We start from the raw sequence: 22395 nt of genomic DNA, 5'->3' as shown, positions 1-22395 counted from the left end.
CTTTCTTTCTTTTTCAGCCACCATGACCATGGAGGGGGCCAAACCAGACTGCTAATGTTCTCAAATCAGACATCTTTCTTTCTTTTTTTTTCTTTTTTCCTCCGTCCAACCGCTTCTAGCAGGAAGGTGGCTGCAGGGAGATGAAGCTGGTTATCTGCAGCAAGACGGGAGGCCTGGATTAGCATCATGCTTTGGGCGTGGAGTGTGTCTCTAACTCTGTTCAATCCACCACTGACATGGTCTTCCTGTAAAACCCGGGTACTTGGTGTTGTTGGCTCGCAGGGCTGGTTTACTGACTGGCATTCTCGTCAGGAGACCAAACCACTTGATGTGTTCGTGGGCTCTGTACCGGTTCTTCTTCTTTTGTCGTTTGTGGGCTGCAACTCCCACGTTTCACTCGTATGTACACACAAGTGGGCTTTTTCGTGTATGACCGTTTTTACCCCGCCATATAGGCAGCCATACTCCGCTTTCGGGGGTGTGCTTGCTGGGTGTGTTCTTGTTTCCATAACCCACCGAGCGCTGACATGGATTACAGGATCTTTAACGTGTGTATTTGATCTTTTGCTTGCATATACACACGAAGGGCGTTCAGGCACTAGCAGGTCTACACATATGTTGAACTGGAAGATCAGAAAAATCTCCACCCTTTACCCACCAGGCGCTGTCACCGAGATTTGAACCTGGGACCCTCAGATTGAAAGTCCAACGCTTTAACCACTCGGCTATTACGCCCATCATCTGTACTGGTTGACAGCTGTGGGATGATTTCAGTTCAACTCCCCATACTGCTGTTCACATGTGGCAACAAAGCAGAGCATTGCTCAATTGATAACTGGTCTAGGTCCTCCCATGAAACTGTGAGCCCATCCAGGGTCACCCTGAAACATCTAACAGTGCTTTATGATGCTGCCACAATTTTAATTGAACAATCCAGCAGTGGAATCCACTGCTTTGAAAACAAAACGAGAAGAGAACGAAAGACAGACATCAAATGAACACAGCTAAATATTCAAGTAGCTTGTGGGAGTACCTCAATACACATTTCCTCAGTCAACGCCGACGCTTCATTCCATCAATTGATGCGAATTTGTCTCTCTGTCACTGTGTCCATTTTACTCAGCAAAAGTGGCAGGGTGGGGGTAGGGTTAAGTGGAAATCAGACCACACCACACAAATCTGGGAAGGGAAATGTAGAAAATCAGAAAATACCATCCAAACAACAGTCTTTGCAAAACAGCAAACTCATCTGAATTCGCCAGAGACTTAATGTGTTTGTCCAACTCTGTTGATCTGCGTTTAAAAAAATAATTAAAAAAAAAAATTTAAAAAATGAACATAAAATAAGATGAGAGGCTGGGCAAAGCCTTTCAAACACAAATGTGATAGTCAAATAAATCAATCACAGAAATCATGGAACGGATAAAAACGAAACAGAAAGGCAACAAGCAAGCACCAAGAAAAATACTTCAAACACAAAAAGCACTTTGGACATTGCTGAAGTGGCAAAATGTTATTTGGAAAACACAAACAGTCCATTGTGTGTGCGTATCTGTTGAATAAAAGATGGAAAGAAAAAGTACCTGTGACTAAACTTCTGATGTACTCGTTCTGTCAGTTTCTGAAGTCTATGAAGAAGTACTAATGTTTGCATCCAAGCTTTCTAGCTGTGACTGCCTAACTGTCGTTAAGTCCAACAGGAAAGTCCTGCTGTTCCCAAATCAAAATGCACTGTCAGTCCATTCCTACTGATGAGGTTAGGGTTACGATTCCCACAGCCCTTTACACCCTTCAAGACAATGAAGTCCTATCTGGTCACATGGCCATACCAACAGTTTTTTTTTCTTTTCTTTCCTACATGTATTTTAAGCATGGAAAAAAAAAAGGTCAATAAGGAAAGGGTGGAATGTCAATCATAAACAATACCTGGCCTTGTAATAAGCTGCATACACCTAGTTTTTATGTCACAGAATAGGTCAGCTTCATAACAAATCACCTGCACCCTTGGCCCAAAAAACACTGTTCTTCCTTTTCTCCCTTGCATTATCAATTAACAATAACAAATATGTAACAGGAAAACTCCAAATACAGTCCAAAGTAAACACTCCCATCAACTAATCAAACAGAGCAAAAACTGCAGGAATCCATTACTGAGCATCCCTAATCTACTTTGAAAATTAATAAGGTTAAATGTCCCATCGCTTTTTACAGCTAGGTGAAGACACAAGGAGGCTTGAGATCCCTTTTCCTTCCGTTGGGGTTCTGAAAACTTAACTTGGCTGAGTGAATTCATATCCACGGTGTCCAGTGGTGAGCATAAGAAACCAGAGCACAATCCTCTCCTTCCATCATTTTCAACTTCCCGTCTGAAGTCAGGTAGACTTCCCGTCTGAAGTCAGGTAGCCATTCACACCTGGGTGGAGTGAGGAAGACTCAAGTGCCTTTCCCAAACACACAACACCATGCCGAAACTGGGCCTCGAACTCTGATCTCTGGTGAACACTGGATCACAAGTCCAAGGCCTAACTGAATCTGCCACTGTGCCTTGTTGTGAATCCACTTTGCTTCTGAGGCAACAAGTGTACTTCTTTTAGATGACTGATGTTAACAATTAAAACATAACATCTATAACTAGGGGTGTGGGAGTATGAAATTTGTGGCGAGTTGAGGATTGCGGGCATGGGGGGGAGAAAGCTGACAAAATATGAAGTCAGAAGCTTACAGGTCAGGACATCAGTGAAAAGCTGTCACCTTACTGAGATAAGACACAGTTTACAGGTCAGGATGTCAGTGAAGGGCTGTCACCTTACTAAGACAGAGCTTACAGGTCAGGATGTCAGTGCCCTATTCCTCTTGAATCAATGACACTGTTGACAAAGTACACCAAAAGGAAATTTTCTAAAATTACGTTTAAATAACACACATACCATGACCCAACTAGTGCAGACTCTGGCAGGGGTCTGACATTCCTGTCCTGTGCAAACTACTATCCGCCTATGCGGAGAAAACGAAAGCAGCTATGGCTGATAACCTCCCGGAAGTAGGTAACCTATCTGCTCTTCAAACTGATGTCAATTCACCACGGCTCAACAGCCAAGAGGCTAATTTAATTAACCAAGCCAGCTAGTCACAGCACGGTCTCAGACAGAAGAAAGAATTGTATCCAGAGAGCAAACAATGCCACCGACATGACAAAGATGGGGAACACTCTAGCCCCAAAGCTGTTGAACAGTGGATCCCATTGTCTCATATACTGTCATGGTTAGGCTTGGTGTTGGGGAAAAAAAAAATGCATACCCAGAAAACGAAAAAATAAAAACAAAAAAAATCACAATGCATTCATCACATCAATTTCACACAGACACAACAGACTGCTCAAGGACGTTTTTTGTGTGTTTTTTTTCCAAGCTTTGCATAAGCCGACAATGATAACAGACTGACAATTAGTGAATTACATATATAATATGTATATCTTACTCATAACAGCTGGCTAATAATTATTGAGTCGTTGGTGTCATTTTATTAAAACCAACAGATTCACTAAAAATGACAAACAAACAAAATGCACACACACACACACACACACACACAGCCCCACCCACCCACAACAATACCATCCAAATACATACATTCACCAAGGCCGACATTCATTCACAAAGCACCCACACATCAAATACAATCCAAACTCATACAATCCCCAAGGCTGACAACACATTCACAAAGGCCCACATCACACAAGTCTTCTTCCTTGTTGACCCATAGCCCAACCAAGCAACCATACAGGGCCCTGCACGGGCTGGAACACTGAACAGAGATCACACAAGGAGGGAAGGAAAAAAAGAAACGAGAACCAAACTTCCAGCCACATGTGTCCTGAAGCCATGACAAGCACAGACAGTCCTACGATGATGACCCAAGGCAAAGTCAGGTGCACTCTGTTGTGAACTCACACAGAGAAAGCCTGTATATGTATTCTGTACTGTATCGTCTTGCATCAGTCTTTGTCACGAGTGATGGCCTAGAGGTAACGCGTCCGCCTAGGAAGCGAGAGAATCTGAGCGCGCTGGTTCGAATCACGGCTCAGCCGCTGATATTTTCTCCCCCTCCACTAGACCTTGAGTGGTGGTCTGGACGCTAGTCATTCGGATGAGACGATACACCGAGGTCCCGTGTGCAGCATGCACTTAGTGCACGTAAAAGAACCCACGGCAACAAAAGGGTTGTTCCTGGCAAAATTCTGTAGAAAAATCCACATCGATAGGAAAAACAAATAAAACTGCATGCAGGAAAAAGTACAAAAAAAAAAAAAAGGGTGGCGCTGTAGTGTAGCAACGCGCTCTCCCTGGGGAGAGCAGCCCGAATTTCACACAGAGAAATCTGTTGTGATAAAAAGAAATACAAATACAAATATTTCTTTGTGTCAAATTCAGGCTGCTCTCCCCAGGGAGATTGCCTCACTACAATGAAGCACCACCCTTGTTTTCAGTCCACTGTCAGAGTGTTTGTGTTAAAGTAATAACTACAATGCAGCACCACCCTTGTTTTTAGTCCACTGTCAGAGTGTTTGTGCTACAGTAATAACTACAATGAAGCACCACCCTTGTTTTCAGTCCACTGTCAGAGTGTTTGTGTTAAAGTAATAACTACAATGCAGCACCATCCTTTTTCTCCCCATATGTCAGTTATGTATATTTGTATCACTACCAAAGTGGACTTTTTTTTTTTAATTTTTTTTTTTTACAGAATATCGTTAGGGGCAACCTATCAGTTACCAGAGACTGCATGGAATACTGAACCACCATCAACCACTTCAAACTGCCTGACTCGCTCTTGTTTTCACAGGCCATACATGCTCATTCTCACACAGCTTTACAGACCTGGAAGGTTTTGACAATAATTTTTAGATGATGATTTAAAAACGGAAAAAAAAATGACATAAGTGTGTACATCAATGACATACTGTCTCACCTGTCATTTGTCAATATTTATAATTGTTCAAAATACCAATGTCAGGACCAAAATCGCTGTAAACATCTTGGAACAGTTGTGTGGGGATTTTTTTGTTTTTGTTTTTTTAATCTTGCCAAGTGGTGAAACATGACTTTTTTGCCAAGCTCATACTCAAAACTTGCTGTAAAAAAAAAAGGAGAAGAAGAAATTAAAAAACAGTACTGGAAATGCTCGAACTTCACCAGTGGTCAGTAGTTCACCAAGAGTTTTGTCCCTTGTCTGATTACTGTTTACTCTCAAATGAAAGGTGGAATAATGAGTCAAGTTAATGTTGATTAGACATGTGAAAACTGCTCTGGTACAGACACAAAAACACATCCAATGGTGCTCAAGCTGGGGTCAGTCGAAAGGCAGAATGAATTAAAGTAAAAAAATCTTTACTCTGATACATTTTCCCTGTATTCAAACATTAACCTGGTCTCTGACCCATGCTCCATTCTGGTGGCGGTGGTGTTTTTTTCACCGCTCCAAGGAAGTCGTGTGACACAAGAATTACCAAAGGGATCATACTGGCACATTCTTGGAACAGCGGCTGAAAAACAGAGTGCTTGACCAAAGTGAACTGTCAACACAGCTTTGAAAGGAGTTTAGGAAAACGGTATTTCACAAGCAAAGCACAGAAAACATTGTTTTCTAGGACTCATTTCTGCTCCTAAACACTCGTTTCACAATTCTCCAATTAACGCTGTCCTAAGCCAGAATGCATAATGGCTGCGACCACACCTGCCTTATCTGTTGCCATAGGATGAAATCTCCAAGAACTATCAGGCTTTTTCAAAACACTTCTTCTATTTCTCTCCCTTTTTCCACAACACACTGACCCATCAAAATCCAGACAACCATCCGTGCGACTGTAGCTGTTTTAATTCATCTTCCCTCCGTTCAGCTCCCTCTCAACGTTGGACATCACACAACCATTCAGACACAAACACATTTAATATCAAGAGTAGATTCCCACATTCCTGACATTCCACATTATTGTTTATAGTCCAGCAGACCACACTAGGTCATGTGAAGACAGCTCAACTAAAAAAAAAAAAAAAAAATCAAACATGATAAACACAAACCTGTGTCACAGCTGCAGGAAAACAGCAAAACGACCTAGGCCAAAAGCCATGTGTATCAAACAGCAGAGCACAGCAAGGGCTCTGTACGCACACAGGAACAACAACACCATGCAGTTCTAAAATGGCTTTCCATGTGTCAACAATGCAGAAAAGCTTTTTTTGTGGAAGCATGAACAGCAGCACTCACGGCTGCCGACGTGACGGTTTGCCCCAGACACTGCACACAACTTGAAAAAGGTTTCCACTGATAAGAACAGGTACCAGTGCTTCTGTGTCATAGCTGTGAGTCAGCACCATTCTACGTTTCATTTCTCTAATCTTGTCTACACTTTGTTAAACTGTGACCTGTCGTAATGTGAGGTGGCAATGCTCACACACGTTAAGCCGGAGGTGCTCACATCAGTAATCCATTTGCAAAAAAAAACTAACACTTAAAACCTTACACTGGCAACCCTCCCTGTGCAAAACCCGGTGTTCTTCTTTACAACTAAGCAAGCCATTCAAGACAATACACGGATTTAAAAAGCCACCATACACTGGACATGCTGTTGTCAACCATCACATAATAAAAACTGAACACATGATCATCATCACATTGTAACACATCAGTATTCCTGTGCTTCATAAAAAAAAAAGAATAAAATAAAATCCCCTCACTTCTCTGCTTTACTGAGGGGCCATGAAAAAAAAACCCCAAAGGAACAAAGGAAGGAAGGAAGGAAGGAAGGAAGGAACCCATGCAGCACATTCCTCTCACTCTTCTTTTCCCTTTGTCAATGTTGCCATGGTCTCCAAAACACAAGTCTGTCGTCAGATCAGGCCAGCACAAGACAAGACAAGCTGGTGTTTGGAGTTCAAACCTTGGCAACACACCTTGAAGTCTGGACCAGCGATATAATTAAGAAAAAAAAAAGAAGAAGAATGTGGAGAAGCGCCGTGGATGACAGCACGTATCAGAAAAAAAAAAAAAAAAAAAAAAAATCACAGTCCCTCACAGCAAAAGCACAGCATGGAGAAGTTCAGCAGCCATTATTATGGTCATTGTTTCACCCCACCCCACCCCCTACCCCATCCCCAACCCTTTCCAGTAAAAATCAGGGCTTGCATCCCTGTAGTACTGCTAGGAAAAAAACAAAAGGACAACAACAACAAAAAAAACAAAAAAAAAAAACAATGTAGAGCCATTCAACATGAACACACCTCATGCTGAATTTCAATGCTAAACAGGGTGAGGGGAGGAGGGAAGGGGGGGGGGGGGAGAAAGAAAAAAAAAAGGTGCTTTCTGGAGAAGTTGCCCACCAACAATCCGCTTTCAAAGGAAAAATCTCTCTCAGGTGCACGCGCGCACACATGCACGCGCACACACATGCACTCACACACACAAGCCCACTCACTCACACACACACACAATCACACACAGCAGGCAGGCAGTCCCAACAAAACACTCACACCAAGCACGAGGACTAGGAAAGAAAATAACCAACAAGGTCCAGAAGTGAAGAAGTAAACTTTTTTTTTTTTTTTTGAAAGACCAAAAAAAGAAAAAAAAAAAAAAAAGAAAAAAGAAAAGTGAGATGCAGTAGTGTGCCACGAAACTACACACACACACACACACACACTCACGCACACACACACACACGCACACACACACACACACGCACACACACACACGCACACACACACGCACACACAATGCCAGCAGAGCCAGAAACAGCTCCCTAACATCCGGAGGTCACAGTAGGTCGAGAGTTGTTTGTTTTGTCTTGTTTTTCTCTTTCTCTTTCTGTCTTTCTCTCTAAGGGGTCCCCAGGCACGGACTAAGGCAGACCGCACCTCTCAAGATTTGTGATTGGACGTGAGCCACGTTAGTCCTTCATACAGTCCGTCGCCTGTGGTGGCACATGAGGGCTGCACGTACCAGTTGCGGTCTCGTATCCTGGTGAGTCCCAGCTTCTCCTGGATCTCGTGGGGCTTCATGGCTGCACACACACACAGCATGCACATCCGTCAGATGGGAGTTTTTATTTCTTTCTTATTCTTTTTTAACTCACTCGTGTAAACAAAGTGAGTCTATGTTTTAACCCGGTGTTCGGTTGTCTGTGTGTGTGTGTGTGTGTGTGTGTGTGTGTGTGTGTCCGTGGTAAACTTTAACATTGACATTTTCTCTGCAAATACTTTGTCAGTTGACACCGAATTAGGCATAAAAATAGGAAAAATTCAGTTCTTTCCAGTCATCTTGTTTAAAACAATATTTCACCTCTGGGATGGGCACAAAAAAAATAAAAAATGAAGCCTAATTATATGCAAACTGCATTTACTGTTATATTTCTATTTTTTTGTATTCTCTAAACTTGGCACTTTGATGTGATATTCTGACCCAACAACAAGAGCAGTCATTATTATTATTATTTTCTGTTCAAACAGGAACTTCTTTTGCTCAGCATGGAAGTTTTATTTATTTTGCAAACGTTTTTGGTGCAGATAGTAAAGAAGGGAAATTACTCTCTGCTAGGGGACTTAATTTACTTTAAACTGATCTTTCTCATCTTAAACATTACATTTTGAAATTATACTCAATACATAAAAAGCTTGGATTTTTTTCTTTTTTTAAAAGTGAGTCTTGAAGGCCTTGCCTCTCTTTTTTTTTTTTTTTTCTTAATCAATATTAATACTACAATGTTATGTACAATAATAAATGATATCAAAATAAATATTTAAAAATTATAAACAAAATTACTGAAAGCACAAAGAGGAGGAATTTGTGTGTTTTTTGCTGCTGTTTTTGCATCTGCACCATTTCAGCGGCATTACTCCCGTGCTTTTCACTTCAGAGCACCCCCAAAAGACAGCCACACCCAGGTTTGTCTGTTGCGGTCCCAGTGACAGCAGTCTACCGAAATCTTTCAATGTGAGGTCGCCAGGAGACCACGCACAAGGGCGAGTCACTGCTGTCCAGAAGCAAAAGGAAATTCTTGTCCCTAAAATTACGTTGAACATACCGACCATGACCCACTGGGACAGACTCTGTAAAGGTCCGATTCCTGGCCAGTGCAAATTATTAGCTGAATAAAGCTGAAGCTAGTAGTGTCCCTCAGCGTATCACCTCCCTTATGGTTACTTAGGCAACATTCTCTTTGACAGCTATTTAAAATACTGGAACTGAAGCATCCAACAATGAGCAGAAGAGGCGGAAAGGTCAAGAGGGGAAAATGTGGGTCACAGTCAGTACACACAAGACCCCCCCCCCCCCCCCCCGCCCGCCAAACACTTCCTCTCCACCCCCACCCCTCTCCCCACCCCCAAGAAACTGACCATCAGGAAGATCCTGTTTGTTGGCAAAGACGAGGATGATGAGAACCCTCCCCCCACCATCCCCCCACTCCCTCCCCCACACCCAAGAAACTGACCATCTGGAAGGTCCTGTTTGTTGGCGAAGACGAGGATGATGGCGTCTCGCATCTCACGGTCGTTGATGATGCGGTGCAGCTCCTGTCGGGCCTCATCGATGCGGTCGCGGTCGGCGCAGTCGACGACAAAGATGAGGCCCTGGGTGCCCGTGTAGTAGTGCCGCCACAGCGGTCGTATCTTGTCCTGCCCCCCCACGTCCTGCAGGGAGGAACCACACAGTGCTGGATTACCTCAAGAGAAATTCATTGGTGGTGTGTCCTGCAGGGAGGAACCACACAGTGCTGGATTACCTCAACAAGAGAAACTGATTGGTGGTGTGTCCTGCAGGGAGGAACCACAAAGTGCTGGATTACCTCAACAAGAGAAATTCATTGGTGGTGTGTCCTGCAGGGAGGAACCACACAGTGCTGGATTACCTCAACAAGAGAAATTCATTGGTGGTGTGTCCTGCAGGGAGGAACCACACAGTGCTGGATTATCTCAACAAGAGAAATTCATTGGTGGTGTGTCCTGCAGGGAGGAACCACACAGTGCTGGATTACCTCAAGAGAAATTCATTGGTGGTGTGTCCTGGAGAGAGGAACCACACAGTGCTGGATTATCTCAACAAGAGAAATTCATTGGTGGTGTGTCCTGGAGAGAGGAACCACACAGTGCTGGATTACCTCAACAAGAGAAATTCATTGGTGGTGTGTCCTGCAGGGAGGAGCCACACAGTGCTGGATTACCTCAAGAGAAATTCATTGGTGGTGTGTCCTGCAGTGAAGAACAACACAGTGCTGGATTACCTCAACAAGAGAAATATTCATTGGTGGTGTGTCCTGCAGGGAGGAGCCACACAGTGCTGGATTACCTCAGCAAGAGAAATTCATTGGAGGTGTGTCCTGCAGGGAGGAACAACACAGTGCTGGATTACCTCAACAAGAGAAATATTCATTGGTGGTGTGTCCTGCAGGGAGGAGCCACACAGTGATGGATTACCTCAACAAGAGAAATTCATTGGTGGTGTGTCCTGCAGGGAGGAACCACACAGTGATGGATTACCTCAACAAGAGAAATTCATTGGTGGTGTGTCCTGCAGGGAGGAACCACACAGTGCTGGATTATTTCAACAAGAGAAATTCATTGGTGGTGTGTCCTGCAGGGAGGAACCACACAGTGCTGGATTACCTCAACAAGAGAATTTCACTGGTGGTGTAAAACACATAAACAATACATGAAAATCACAGTCATTCAACATGTATATATACATACAAAAGATATCAAATATTTCGATGTCAACTTCAGGTAACCCGTCATGCACAAAGGAAAACCATGGGAAAAAACACACAGGCTGGTGTTAAAAAGGATGTAGCATTTGTTGTCATAACAATCATAATAATAATAACAATGATACTGATAGGTTAATAATGATGATAATAGTAACTGATTATAACAATAAGTGATAATAATTCTAAACAGAGATTATATGCATCAATTCGCCTACAATGGGCTTGAAGTGCCTCCCATGAAACAATACATACAACAGTGCATTATAGCATTCCACAGCACATGAAAAAACAACAACAAAAAAACAACCCACAAATATATATCCATTCTCACCATGACAATGTTTCAAACTGCAGGCATGAACAAACACTCCCCCCAAAAAAACAAAAAAACCTACAAAATATGCCCTACACATGCATACACAACCACACCCACAGAACACACACACACACTCAAGTGCGCAATCACAGAATAAACACCCACCCACAAGCACATACGCTATATGAAGATTATAAAAAAAAAAAAAAAAAGGGGGGGGGGGAACCCTAACAGGGGGGCATGAGTGTGTGGGAGGAGACAGACAGACACTGAGACAGATGTTGCATCCCTCAAAAAGCTTATAGACTTTAAAAAAGGCAGGTATTACTTTATAATATCTTACATACTTTTATGACATGTACGAACCCTGCATTCTCTTTATCAATCAATTAAATGTCACAGATGCTGTCCATCTCATTATATTTAGAAATCAGATGCACTGCAGCAGCACTCGTTCTCAAAGTCAGGATGATTACTATCCCTCTTTGTACAACCAGCAGATGTCTCTCACTCTCTCACATCACAAGAGAAGAATGATGTGTGTCACTGATGTTGTCCATATATCGTCTGTACACTGTGCTTGTATTCCCTCTCTCTTGCTTCACTATAAATATTTCTTAAATGCTGCAGGTCAAAGAGAATTTACAAGCACGAAAAGACTAAACAATTCAATTCACATGTCATTTTATCAAAACTCCAACTTTCCAACATTACAGTACAGAATTTATTGTCACAAGCTTCTGGGCTGATGATGACATACAAATTAGGTGCAGAGCACAATAAATACATTGAAAATAATCAACTGCGAATCCACTTTCCACCATCCTTTCATCCCACCGATCTTCCAAAATGATCATAAGAATCTGAAAACACACTGTCTTTTCATGCTGTCTTCAAAATAATAATGAATAATGTATTGATAACATGATCATAAAACATCTCAAACTGGCATATGAAGCTGACAAGTACGTTTTTTGGCGTAACTATGGAACGTAACAAATCCAAGCAAAATTTGGTCTATCCACATGTCTAGCTGAAGACTGAGCTATACATCGTCATCATGGAATCACGAGTATGTGTTGTTCTGCTTAACATGATGTTGATTGTCAATATTCAGAGTATCATTATGTTTTGATTTTCTAGTGCAACGAGTATATTAATTTTCTATCTGCAAACCTGTCAGAACAAAAATGTTGAAAAAAAAAAAAGTATTCATAATGCTGAATCTTGTGCAAAGACATTCAAAACTCTTTAGCTCGTGACTTTTACATGCAAACGTAACTTACACAGAAACCCAGAAATTTACATTTTTGAAGGTATGAAAAGTATACATACATCATTTGTATTTTGTATCAAGATAATTGTAAACATACTTACCCAAACATTGAATTTGACATTTTTGTAGCTAACTGTTTCTACGTTGAACCCAACTGTTGGAATTGTTGTCACGGACTGGCCTAGTTTCATCTTGTATAGTAAAGCTGCAGAGCGTTAAGGTGAAAACACTAAGGCATCCACAGTAAAAGAAAGCAGACAGGAACAAGACTTGGTTAACTGTCAGAATTATTTTGCACACAACAGGAATCGGACCACTGCCAGAGTCTGAACCAGTGGGTCACGGTTATAATGAGTAATCAAAGTGTGCATCATTTCTACACCAATACATGATATAACTTTTGTAACTTTTGTTGATGGTTTTTAATTAATGCAAAACCATGATTTTTTCCCCCTCCAAATGAAACAAAATACCCCGGGAATAGAGAGATCGAGGAATTTCAAATCTGACAATAAATGCCAGCAATCAGCCAAATTACAGTGCATAAAACTGAAATATCCTGCTCTTTTAGTGGCAGCTATATCAATTTTGCACACTGATTTTCATCATGAAACCGTTATCAATTCAGTAGTTATTAGACTAATCTTAATTTTGAAAATAAAAATATCTTAGTCTTTGTCTTTGTTCTACTAAAGTACTGTCTTTCCAAATAGTTCGTGCTTCTGAAAAAGCAACAGTTCTTAAAGTAAAAATAACCATTGTGGCATTTACCGTAGTTCTAAGTAAAGCCTTGATCTTTAGATCATGAAACGTCATCCAGAAAGTCGTACCTAAAAAGAGCACGTCAATAAAGCGTCATCTCGACAAAGTTGGTGTGATCTGTCTGGTGGCTCCACAGAAAACGTCAATAGGTTTTGACAGTCAGACAGACAAACGTGAACAAGTGCAATGTATAGATTCTGGCTGTTCATATATATATATATATAAATGTAAAACAAAAATGACAGGCTGTTACTTATAAAATTTTTTTTAAAAATTCCAATTGAATTAACAAACCCCTCTATAAGAGCATAAAAGTAAGAGAGAGAGAGAGGGAGAAAGAGGTGTGTGTGTGCGTGTGCGTGTGTAATTAAAAAAGGGCGTGCATGCTTCTATGACATAACATATGCTCCTGGTATCTGCTATAAAGAAAATAATAAATAAATAAATAAAATTAATAATTAATAATAATATGGGTGGAGTAGACCTTCCAAATGCTGCCAGATTTTTTTTTTTTTTTTTTTTTTTTTCAAATGATGAAGAAAAATCATGGAAAATTATGATATAATGTGTCTATCATCATGTATAAATTATGATTTATCATAAATCAACATACTTTAATTCAAAACGCATGAGCATGTCCTGACTTTGCTGGTCAGAGAATGCTATGCCTATGCTGCTTTATAATTAAATGCCACTTTTTTTCTTTTCTTTTTTTAATTATCAGCAAATGCGTCAACAATTTCTCTTTTACCAGAGACAATAAAGCATTCTTTTAGTTTTATCTAGGAAGTCCAGGCACGGGAGGGGGACAAGAAGGATACTGGTTTTGCCTGCTGCGTCCAGCCCCAGCATGAGAATCCTCATCTCCTTGTTGCCAAAGATCTTTGACAACAGCTTGCCCATCCTGGCCTCTGCTTTGTCCACACACCCTCACCCTGAAAATACACAGAAAAAAAAAACAAACAGCTGAGTTAACTATCATGTCTGCCAATGCACTCTCACTCTCAAAATATGCACACAAAAACCCCACAAAAACTTTATGAGTTACCTATCATGTCTGCCAACGCACCATCACTCCGAAAATACACAGAAAAATACAGAGTTATCTATTTATTTATCTTGTCTGCCATGAACGCTACACCTCAAATTACACAGAAAAACAGATTTATCTAATCATTTATCTTGTCTGCCAACGCACCCTCACTCTAAAAATACACAGAAAAAAAGAACAGAGTTATCAATTTATTCATTTTGTCTTTCAACGCACCCCTACCCTGAAAATACACACACACAAAAACAGAGTTATCTATCTATATATTTATCATGTCTTTCAACACACCCTTACCCTGAAAATACACAGAAAAAACAGAGTTATCTATCTATATATTTATCATGTCTTTCAACGCACCCTTACCCTGAAAATACACAGAAAAAACAGAGTTATCTATCTATATATTTATCATGTCTTTCAATGCACCCTTACCCTGAAAATACACAGAAAAAGAGTTATCTATCTATCTAGTCTAATGATGCATCTTCCACCCCAGTAATACACAGTTAAAAAACAACAACAACAAACAAAAACAAAAAGTGTTTATCTGTTCATTTATCATTGTTGCTTAATCTTTGCACTTCTGAATTGTTGTTGATGTTGTTGCTATTTTGTTTTTCCACTTCGGATTTTTTTTTTTCCCACTTCAGTTCTACATTTTGTTGTCAATAATATATTTTACTTGTCTACTGCATAGATACATACACAAATCACTGTTTCAATCTGTGAGCTTGAATCTCCAGTCTTTTCACCAGTCCATGGAATATATATATATCCAATCAATAATTCAATACTCACTAATCTCAAACAAAACAGCCGTGTCACAACAGCAAATTGTTCTCAGAAACAATTCAACCAAAGCGAAGAATAGTACACAACAAATCTGATGTTATCATGTTTGGTTTGACACTCAAACACAACAGTTCTTTTGTATGCCAACTTGTATAGATCCATCTGATCTTCATGAACAGGCGAGCTGAAGCTACAACAATACTTGAACTGCCAATGTGTGTTTGGATGATTTGTTCTCAGTAATGCACATTTTATACACAAAATTGTGAAATCCAAAAGTGTAGGAACAATCTTTGCATTTCACTGGACAAAAGTGTATTCTCATTCTGGGTGAAAACAAAAACAGAAGTGGAGTTAAACAGTTGACAGTAAACACTAACATCAGTTACTACAGTTGACAGTAAACACTAACATCAGTTACTAAGTTTGTAACAATGAAGTAATTAATGTAAGTAATAACCATGTCATCAACAGCTCCCTCTCTTTCAGAATAGAGAAACCAAGCTTTCAGTTTCAAGGAGGCATCAAACATTAAGCATGCAGACTAAATCAATGATCAATAAATAAACGATACATATCTGCTTTTTTTTTTCTTTTCTTTTTTTTTTAAAAGCAAGTCTTCAGGTTCTGTTTCAATGTCAAGCACTCAAAAAATAAATTGACTACTTCAATAAAAGTTAAAACTACGAAGAAAAACAAAACAAAACAAATTACTGAATGTTTGCTATTGTCACAGTCCTCCACTAACACCATAATCTCTTGAGCACCATTTTCTCTTTCCTTGAATTTATACTGTCAAATTTGGTCATTTTCTAAGGTCATCTTTTCCTCTATTATAGCACCTAATTGTACTGTAAAGTTTCATATTTTAACAGATTAATATAATGGTAAAAAAACAGTGAAATGTGAGCAAAACATGACTTGGATCATTTTTAGTATTACTGGTACCCCCCCACCCCCACCCCCAACCCACTCACCCACATCCCTTCCCCACTCCAGGTGTTTTTGGTTAGGTTGTACAGCAGGAAACTCACCTAAGCCATTCAAGTTTTGCCACTGGTTTTGAATTGCACTGAGCCTTCTGAATGCAATGCCCACCCTGTGTACTTACTCAGTTCAGTAACTCACCACTAGTTGTAGAACTTCTGTGTCTTCAAACTGGACTCGTCACATTCAGCTCTAAAAAAAGTAAAATGGCTCCTTTTGTCGGTTTCTGATCGGACAGCCTGTATTTAATTATCAATATGCTGCACAATTTTAGTTCTCACATACTTTTTTTCTGCTACACTAGAGGTGAGTTCCAAAGTCCCAGCCACTGTCATGATGGAATTTAAGAAGGTTCTATCTTACACGAACATGGCTAAAAATAGTGTTAGTAATGAAACAATTACACGCTGTAACATATACTGCTTCCAATGGATTATGTCTGCTGACCTGTCACTGCACTACTAGAAGTAATTTTCATTAACCACCTCTTCACAGAAGGGGGGCCTGGGGGGTGGGGGACTAGTAGAAATTTGGGAGAATGTGACTTTAAAAAAAAATCTATTTGTCCCCAGGACAACAAAAAGCGATTTGGGAATTTCTAACCCTGAGATAGGTCAGTCTTTTTAGACCTGAGTGACCACAAGACCTGACCACCTTATGACATTCCTTCTTTGCCCCACAACACCTGAATGCCAACAAAAAGATCAAGTTAACGTGTTTTCTTCCTAAAACCTTCCTCTTTACAACACTTACTTCAATCTTAAATGAAACACAGTGATTTACATTACTAATTTACAACCAGAAACAACATTATTTAAGTGGAAGAAAGTATCAGATTACAAATAAATCATTAGATGACAAATGAAAAACACCCTACCTAATACTGTAATTGTAAAACTACATCAAAACTCAAATAAACCTCAAAATGAAGTGCACACTGGCAAACATATTTCCAGAACACAAGGCTTCAATTTACTTAACTTACCATCACTCCTGAATGTCAAGCTTCATCAACAAGTCACTGTTTCGTCCACAGGAGTAACTAGTGTACAGACCTGTGTGCAAACAAGCAAAGAGAGTGGGAAGATGTGGGAAAGGACAGACTGGAGCCCTGATGGGGCAGAGAACCATGAATGATGAATGCCTCTTTCTCTGCTCCATCCCTCCTGCCGTCCCTGGGAAGGAAACAAGGACAAAGTTCCCAAAGAAGGGAAGACTAGCAAGCCGTAGAGATGTCACTGTGACCAGCACAGATCAAACACTGTCAAACCCTTTCTCATGGCTGCCTAGATGCCCAGTTTCTGCCTTCAACGATCCAACCCACTTCCACTCCCAGTCCAAGCCAAATGAAATAACAAGAAGCAACAAAACCTTTGTTCTCGGAGAAAACACACACACACACACACAAACAAAAACAACCTGGAGCAAAGTGGGAAACAAATGCAACTATGTTTCAGTAACTAAGCCCAGAGTATGTACATTGTTAATGTGAGGACCATTCTACCATATTCTGATAAATTTCCTCTTAACCTCCCCCCCTACCCCCACCCCCTTCCGCCCACTCCCCCCAAAAAACACCAAACCTGAAGTTAAAGATTTACATAATTCTACTTTCAAGTTATTTTTTTCCACATCAAATTACAAATTATACACACAGCTAAAAATTTAAAAAAAGAAAAAGACAAAAAAGACAAAAAGCCCCTTGGAAAAGGGTGGAAGAATGACATCAATATAGGACAAGATCAAACCGTCAAAGTGATCAGGAAACAAGTGAAACATGAACATACTCAGCAGGAAATAAGTGTGTGACCTGAACAAACAAAAAATGCAAAAAGACGCTGAAAGAATGAGGACATTTTTTTTTTTTCAAACAAAACCCATGCAGAAAAGACAGTCTTTCCAGTTTCCAGTCTGTCTTTTTTTCTTCTTCTTTTTATCACTTGTCTTACAAATTCTTGGTATCAAATATCAATCCCAATAGATGCAGATTGGCATCTGACATAATTACAAAGCAGGCATTGCAGAAAGCTGAACACCTGTCTCACCAAAAGCATGAATAAAACATTATCTTGGTATAACATCTGGGTTTCATCTCGGCAAACCTACAAAGACTTGTAAACTAAGTCACTTAGCAAGGAAAACTGCAAACATATTCATATTCATTCTAATTTGTTTTTATACTCACACGCATATGAACATAAACACACTTGACTGCACAAGCAACTTAATTTAAAACAAAGTCAAATGAGCGAACACACACACAAGTCCTCTATCTATGCATATGTGCATTTCACCACAAAACTGACTGTTCACAGCAGTTACTATTGTTCATTGTGTCATTTCAAGGGTCCGTCACGCAAGGAAGTAACTGCCCTCTCAAAATGAGTCATCACTTCACTTGCGTATAGATATGACGCACACTAATCCCACACCATTACAGCTCCATTGACATGATACTCCAGCTGCCGGAAACATGGACGTTACTAACATGTCATATGAACAAAACTCACACGCAAGAGTCGTGGGAATAAATGTATCCGGTACCATCCTCAACGCTGAATCATCGCTTATCAAACTGACCTATAATATACTCTTTTTACTTCCGGCTAACAACGGAAGACACATAAAAACGAATGTAATCTCTTGCTTACATTGACAGTAAAATAGAACTAATCAACCTTAGCCAACCCAACCAAATCTGGCATACTCAGCTTCCTATTAATAGTATTAAATACTAGCCTATTGACACAATAACACTTACTGAGTCAGAGCAAATTTGAAAATCGTGTCTGTGAAACTGATCTAGCACAAGGAAGGGGTTTCTCTATATAATAAACATCCCCAGCAACTAGACCCATACAAAAATGATATACATGTATACACATAATATACATTCTGTGCCAGGCAGAGTGCAGCTAGCCACTAGGGTCCTTATTATTGTCAAGTATTTCATACCATCTTTTGTCACTGGTATCTCTGAACACTACAGTGTGTAGCTCATTTGCTTTTCATCTTTTTTCTTTCCTCCACAATATTACTGTTAATGTGTGGGAGTTAACACCGACTAAAAATTTTTGGACGCACGTAAACTAAAATAATCTGTTCAAGGACAAATGTGCAGGTATGCATGCTGAACACACACACTCACACACATATATATGCACACACAAATGGGAACAAAAATTTACAGGGGAGAGGTTGTGGCATTTTGTACTGTCACATACTTCACCTCCAAAAATAATTAAAACAGAAGAACATAACTTTTTTTTTTTTAATAAATGTGTTACAAATACAACTTTAATCAAACAAGGTACCACCTGCAACTAGTCCACAACTAAACTATTGTCTGAAAAACTACATCCTAAAGCACACAAATACTGAAACACATATTTACTTCACCTGAAAAGGACAGTTTCAACAGTTTCTGATTAAGTTTCTCACTTAGTTTCTGTGTTTAAAAGAAGGGGCCATCTCCACTTCTAAATAACAATCTAAATATAGTTAAATATCAGTATTTAATAAGTGCCACCCACAACTGTGCCAAAGCCTTGCACACACACACACACACACACACACAGAGAGAGAGAGAGAGAGAGAGAGAGAGAGAGAGAGAGAGAGAGAGTGACACATATACACATGCACAGAAAGTAGCTAACTGAGGAAGCTGTTAAACATTCACAGTGGTAAGGATCCGGCTGCCCAGAACCCATTCTACGAAGCTGCTTTCCTGACATTGTATTTGTAAAGGAAACCGATGGCATCATGTTGTTCCTTGTACGCACTAGTGTGCACACACTGCTTTGGTTTTATTGCACATGTGTTTGTCATCACCTGCACAGAGAGTAAGTAAGACTAAGAGACTGAGCAAGTTCACTTGTGGAAAATCTTCAATTTCTCAAATGATCTGTTTATAAATACATCACCAGGATTGAACATGAACAGATCCTTTTCACTGTTTCAGTAAAGAGCCAAATGTAGCTTTCTATTTTTAAAAATATGAACATTCCCTTTCAGTAAAGAACAAACTGTAGCTTTCTATTTCCGATTTGATAACAGATCAAATGACAAAACATTCAGCCAACATTTCAATGTCCATGAATCAGGAATTACTTCTGAAATCATCCCGGAGCCTGTAAACTTCTGTACAAACATATTATTAACTAAACTAAAACCAACAGAGACAAGTCTGCAGCAGATCTGCTAAAAAGATAAGCCAACATTACAAAGAAAAACAGTGAATAGCTTAATAACTTACTCAGAGTTATGTCTGAAATCACCACCAGGCCTTGCAAGTGCAATGTCTATTTCAGCACCAAATCAATCATAATGCAAACAACAAAGCAATCAACAGCTCCACAAGCTGACAGAGATAAATACAAATTACCCGTTATCATTACTGGTGTAGCCTATTCCCTTTTCTGTTTTCAAAAGCTTTTCCTGTTTTGGGGATTATTTATTTATATTTATATCAAATGCACTACACAACCCATCATCTTAATCTATCTGTCACAACAACCCCTCACCATATAGATCTAGTCATCGTAGTCTACATACATTCTTTTTCAGAGAAAAAGCCACTGGTCATGAAAATAATTGACTGCACTGAGTGACAGGCCTTGGCACTGCCCTTGGGAATGGAAACTGTCACTCAGTTCATGGTGCCGTGATACTGATAGCCAGAACCTTGCTTCTCTAAAATGAAACTGCCTAACATGGTGTTCCACAGTATGACATGGTGTTCTGTTTCAGTTTCAAGGTGTCAAAGCTTGCTGATGGATCCATATAAATATAATACGCTACACCACATCTGCTAAATAACCCACTGAAAAACTGGTATTGTGACGACAAAATGGTGCACTTTACATGCTTGACAGCACTTGAAAATTGGAATTTAGCCACTCATCTCCACTGCAGTAACATACTGTGTTTTCAGTGTTTCTGGCGATCAACAGCTCTTCCTTGCAAGCTGCTATTTTTTTCAGTCTTTGCCTTTAATTTAGAAGGAGTAACTTCAGGAAGCTTTTACATACACAGTTTACACCAGCCCTAACCTCAAATCATGGAAACCCTGGTCAGCAGTTTAAACTTTAATACACATAATGACATATGTAGTGAGAGATTATTATGAGTTTGATGGAAGCCCTGGTCAGCAGTTTAAACTTTAATACACATAATGACATATGTAGTGAGAGATTATTATGAGTTTGTTGATGATCTAGTTCAAAAACCTGGTGAGCCTGTCCTCTGATTAGTATGTAAATGTAATACGATTTCAGAGTTTACATCACATTAAGTTATTTACAAGTTAATTATTCGGAAAACTTCTTTTTGCTTGGGTGGGGTGGGTTGGGGTGGTTTGTGTACTAATTTTTTACCATCCAAACTACAATATGGAACTAGAAAATCATTCAATCAATCCCGCTTTTGGCTTGAGTTATTATCTGTCGAAAAGACGCTGCCTTTTACAAGTTTTAGTCTGTTGATTCGACTATTCTGAAAATGTCCGAAATATGGGGAAGTGGAATTTCAATCGTTACCATCTCAAGATTCTTCATTAGATACTAAATTAGCAAACGAAACGCCGCACCCATTTTCAAACAGCCACCAGACATACAGAAAAGCCGGGTCGGTAAAAAGACGGCAGTGCACAACGAACTTCGGAAGGCTAAATATGATTCTGTAAAGACAGTGGTCTCGTGGAACCATGGATACGTAATGCCAATGCCACATCAGTCATCATATTACACAAAAAGATGCAATCTATCTAAATTTCATGCTGTCTCTGCGTAAGGGTCGTGTCGAACTCAGACAGTTGTCGATACCTTCAGGCTAATAAAACAAGCAGAAAGTTTCACCCACGGGGATTGAAAAAAAAAAAAAGGAAAAAAAAATTGCCGGACGCCCCACCTACCTGCTCACACTGATGGCTTTTTACGACGGTTGTTCCGACAGTATCTTGAATTCCTCCACCCAAGGCAACTTGTTATATTTGTATTCAAACAAAATAAGTGTCCGTGTCAGCAAAGCGTACACAAGTTAGAACCTAGACCTTGTATTAAGTAGCCGATTGTTCATCGAAAACGCCATCCTGGAAATGCCGAATGGCGGTTGTGACCTCACACTTCCGCCTGGACTAGAAAATAGTTCTCAAGCATTTTGTTTATAATGTTAGCTGATCAAGGTTTTGACTAATCTGGAAAGGACTGTACGTATCCACTATTTTAAAATGTTCACTCGTTCCCGAAAAAACACCAGAAAGTCTTCCGTGATTTATTCAAGCGGAAGAATCTGTTGTTTCTGGACAGTGCCCCCTCTCGGTTTATTTAACGAGAGACAACTTGTTAGACAGCGAAGAAGGCAGGCTCTTTGCCCCTGACAGCTCATATTGACTGAAGAGAGAAAAGAGCGAGAGATTTGTTCACGTGACATCTTGCAAAGAAAAAGATGCTCAGTAC

General features: G+C 40.0%; 1 protein-coding gene across 2 annotated transcripts; it reads right to left on the bottom strand.

Moving 5' to 3' along the window:
- Nucleotides 1–7696: 7696 nt before the first annotated feature.
- Nucleotides 7697–22026, bottom strand: LOC143300932 (ADP-ribosylation factor 6). Of its 2 annotated transcripts, none has more exons than XM_076614869.1 (5): nt 21852–22026; nt 13932–14045; nt 12450–12553; nt 9485–9683; nt 7697–8056 (listed from the first exon to the last, which is right to left on the bottom strand). In XM_076614869.1, the coding sequence occupies exons 2-5, from the start codon at nt 14011–14013 to the stop codon at nt 7914–7916; spliced, it is 528 nt and encodes a 175-aa protein (XP_076470984.1). In that variant the 5' UTR covers nt 14014–14045; nt 21852–22026; the 3' UTR covers nt 7697–7913. The 2 variants fall into 2 exon arrangements, with proteins under 2 accessions (XP_076470984.1, XP_076470985.1); XM_076614870.1 differs by lacking the exon at nt 21852–22026 and adding an exon at nt 18126–18262.
- Between the last annotated feature and the right edge of the window lie 369 nt (nt 22027–22395).

This window comes from Babylonia areolata, chromosome 27 (genome assembly GCF_041734735.1).
Source record: "Babylonia areolata isolate BAREFJ2019XMU chromosome 27, ASM4173473v1, whole genome shotgun sequence".
In the NCBI taxonomy this organism is placed as follows: domain Eukaryota; kingdom Metazoa; phylum Mollusca; class Gastropoda; order Neogastropoda; family Buccinidae; genus Babylonia; species Babylonia areolata.
The sequence above is the reverse complement of the archived record's forward strand: the minus strand, read 5'-3'. Positions and strand labels throughout refer to the sequence as shown.

What these genes read in the sequence shown, in the direction of transcription:
- LOC143300932 (XM_076614869.1), bottom strand. Translation starts at nt 14,013, where the DNA reads ATGGGCAAGCTGTTGTCAAAGATCTTTGGCAACAAGGAGATGAGGATT. An exon ending in GGACGCAGCAGGCAAAACCA is followed by an intron (nt 12,554 to 13,931) that starts GTATCCTTCTTG and finishes AACGCTCTGCAG; the next exon opens with CTTTACTATACAAGATGAAA. An exon ending in CAAACAGGACCTTCCAGATG is followed by an intron (nt 8,057 to 9,484) that starts GTCAGTTTCTTG and finishes GTGTGTGTGCAG; the next exon opens with CCATGAAGCCCCACGAGATC.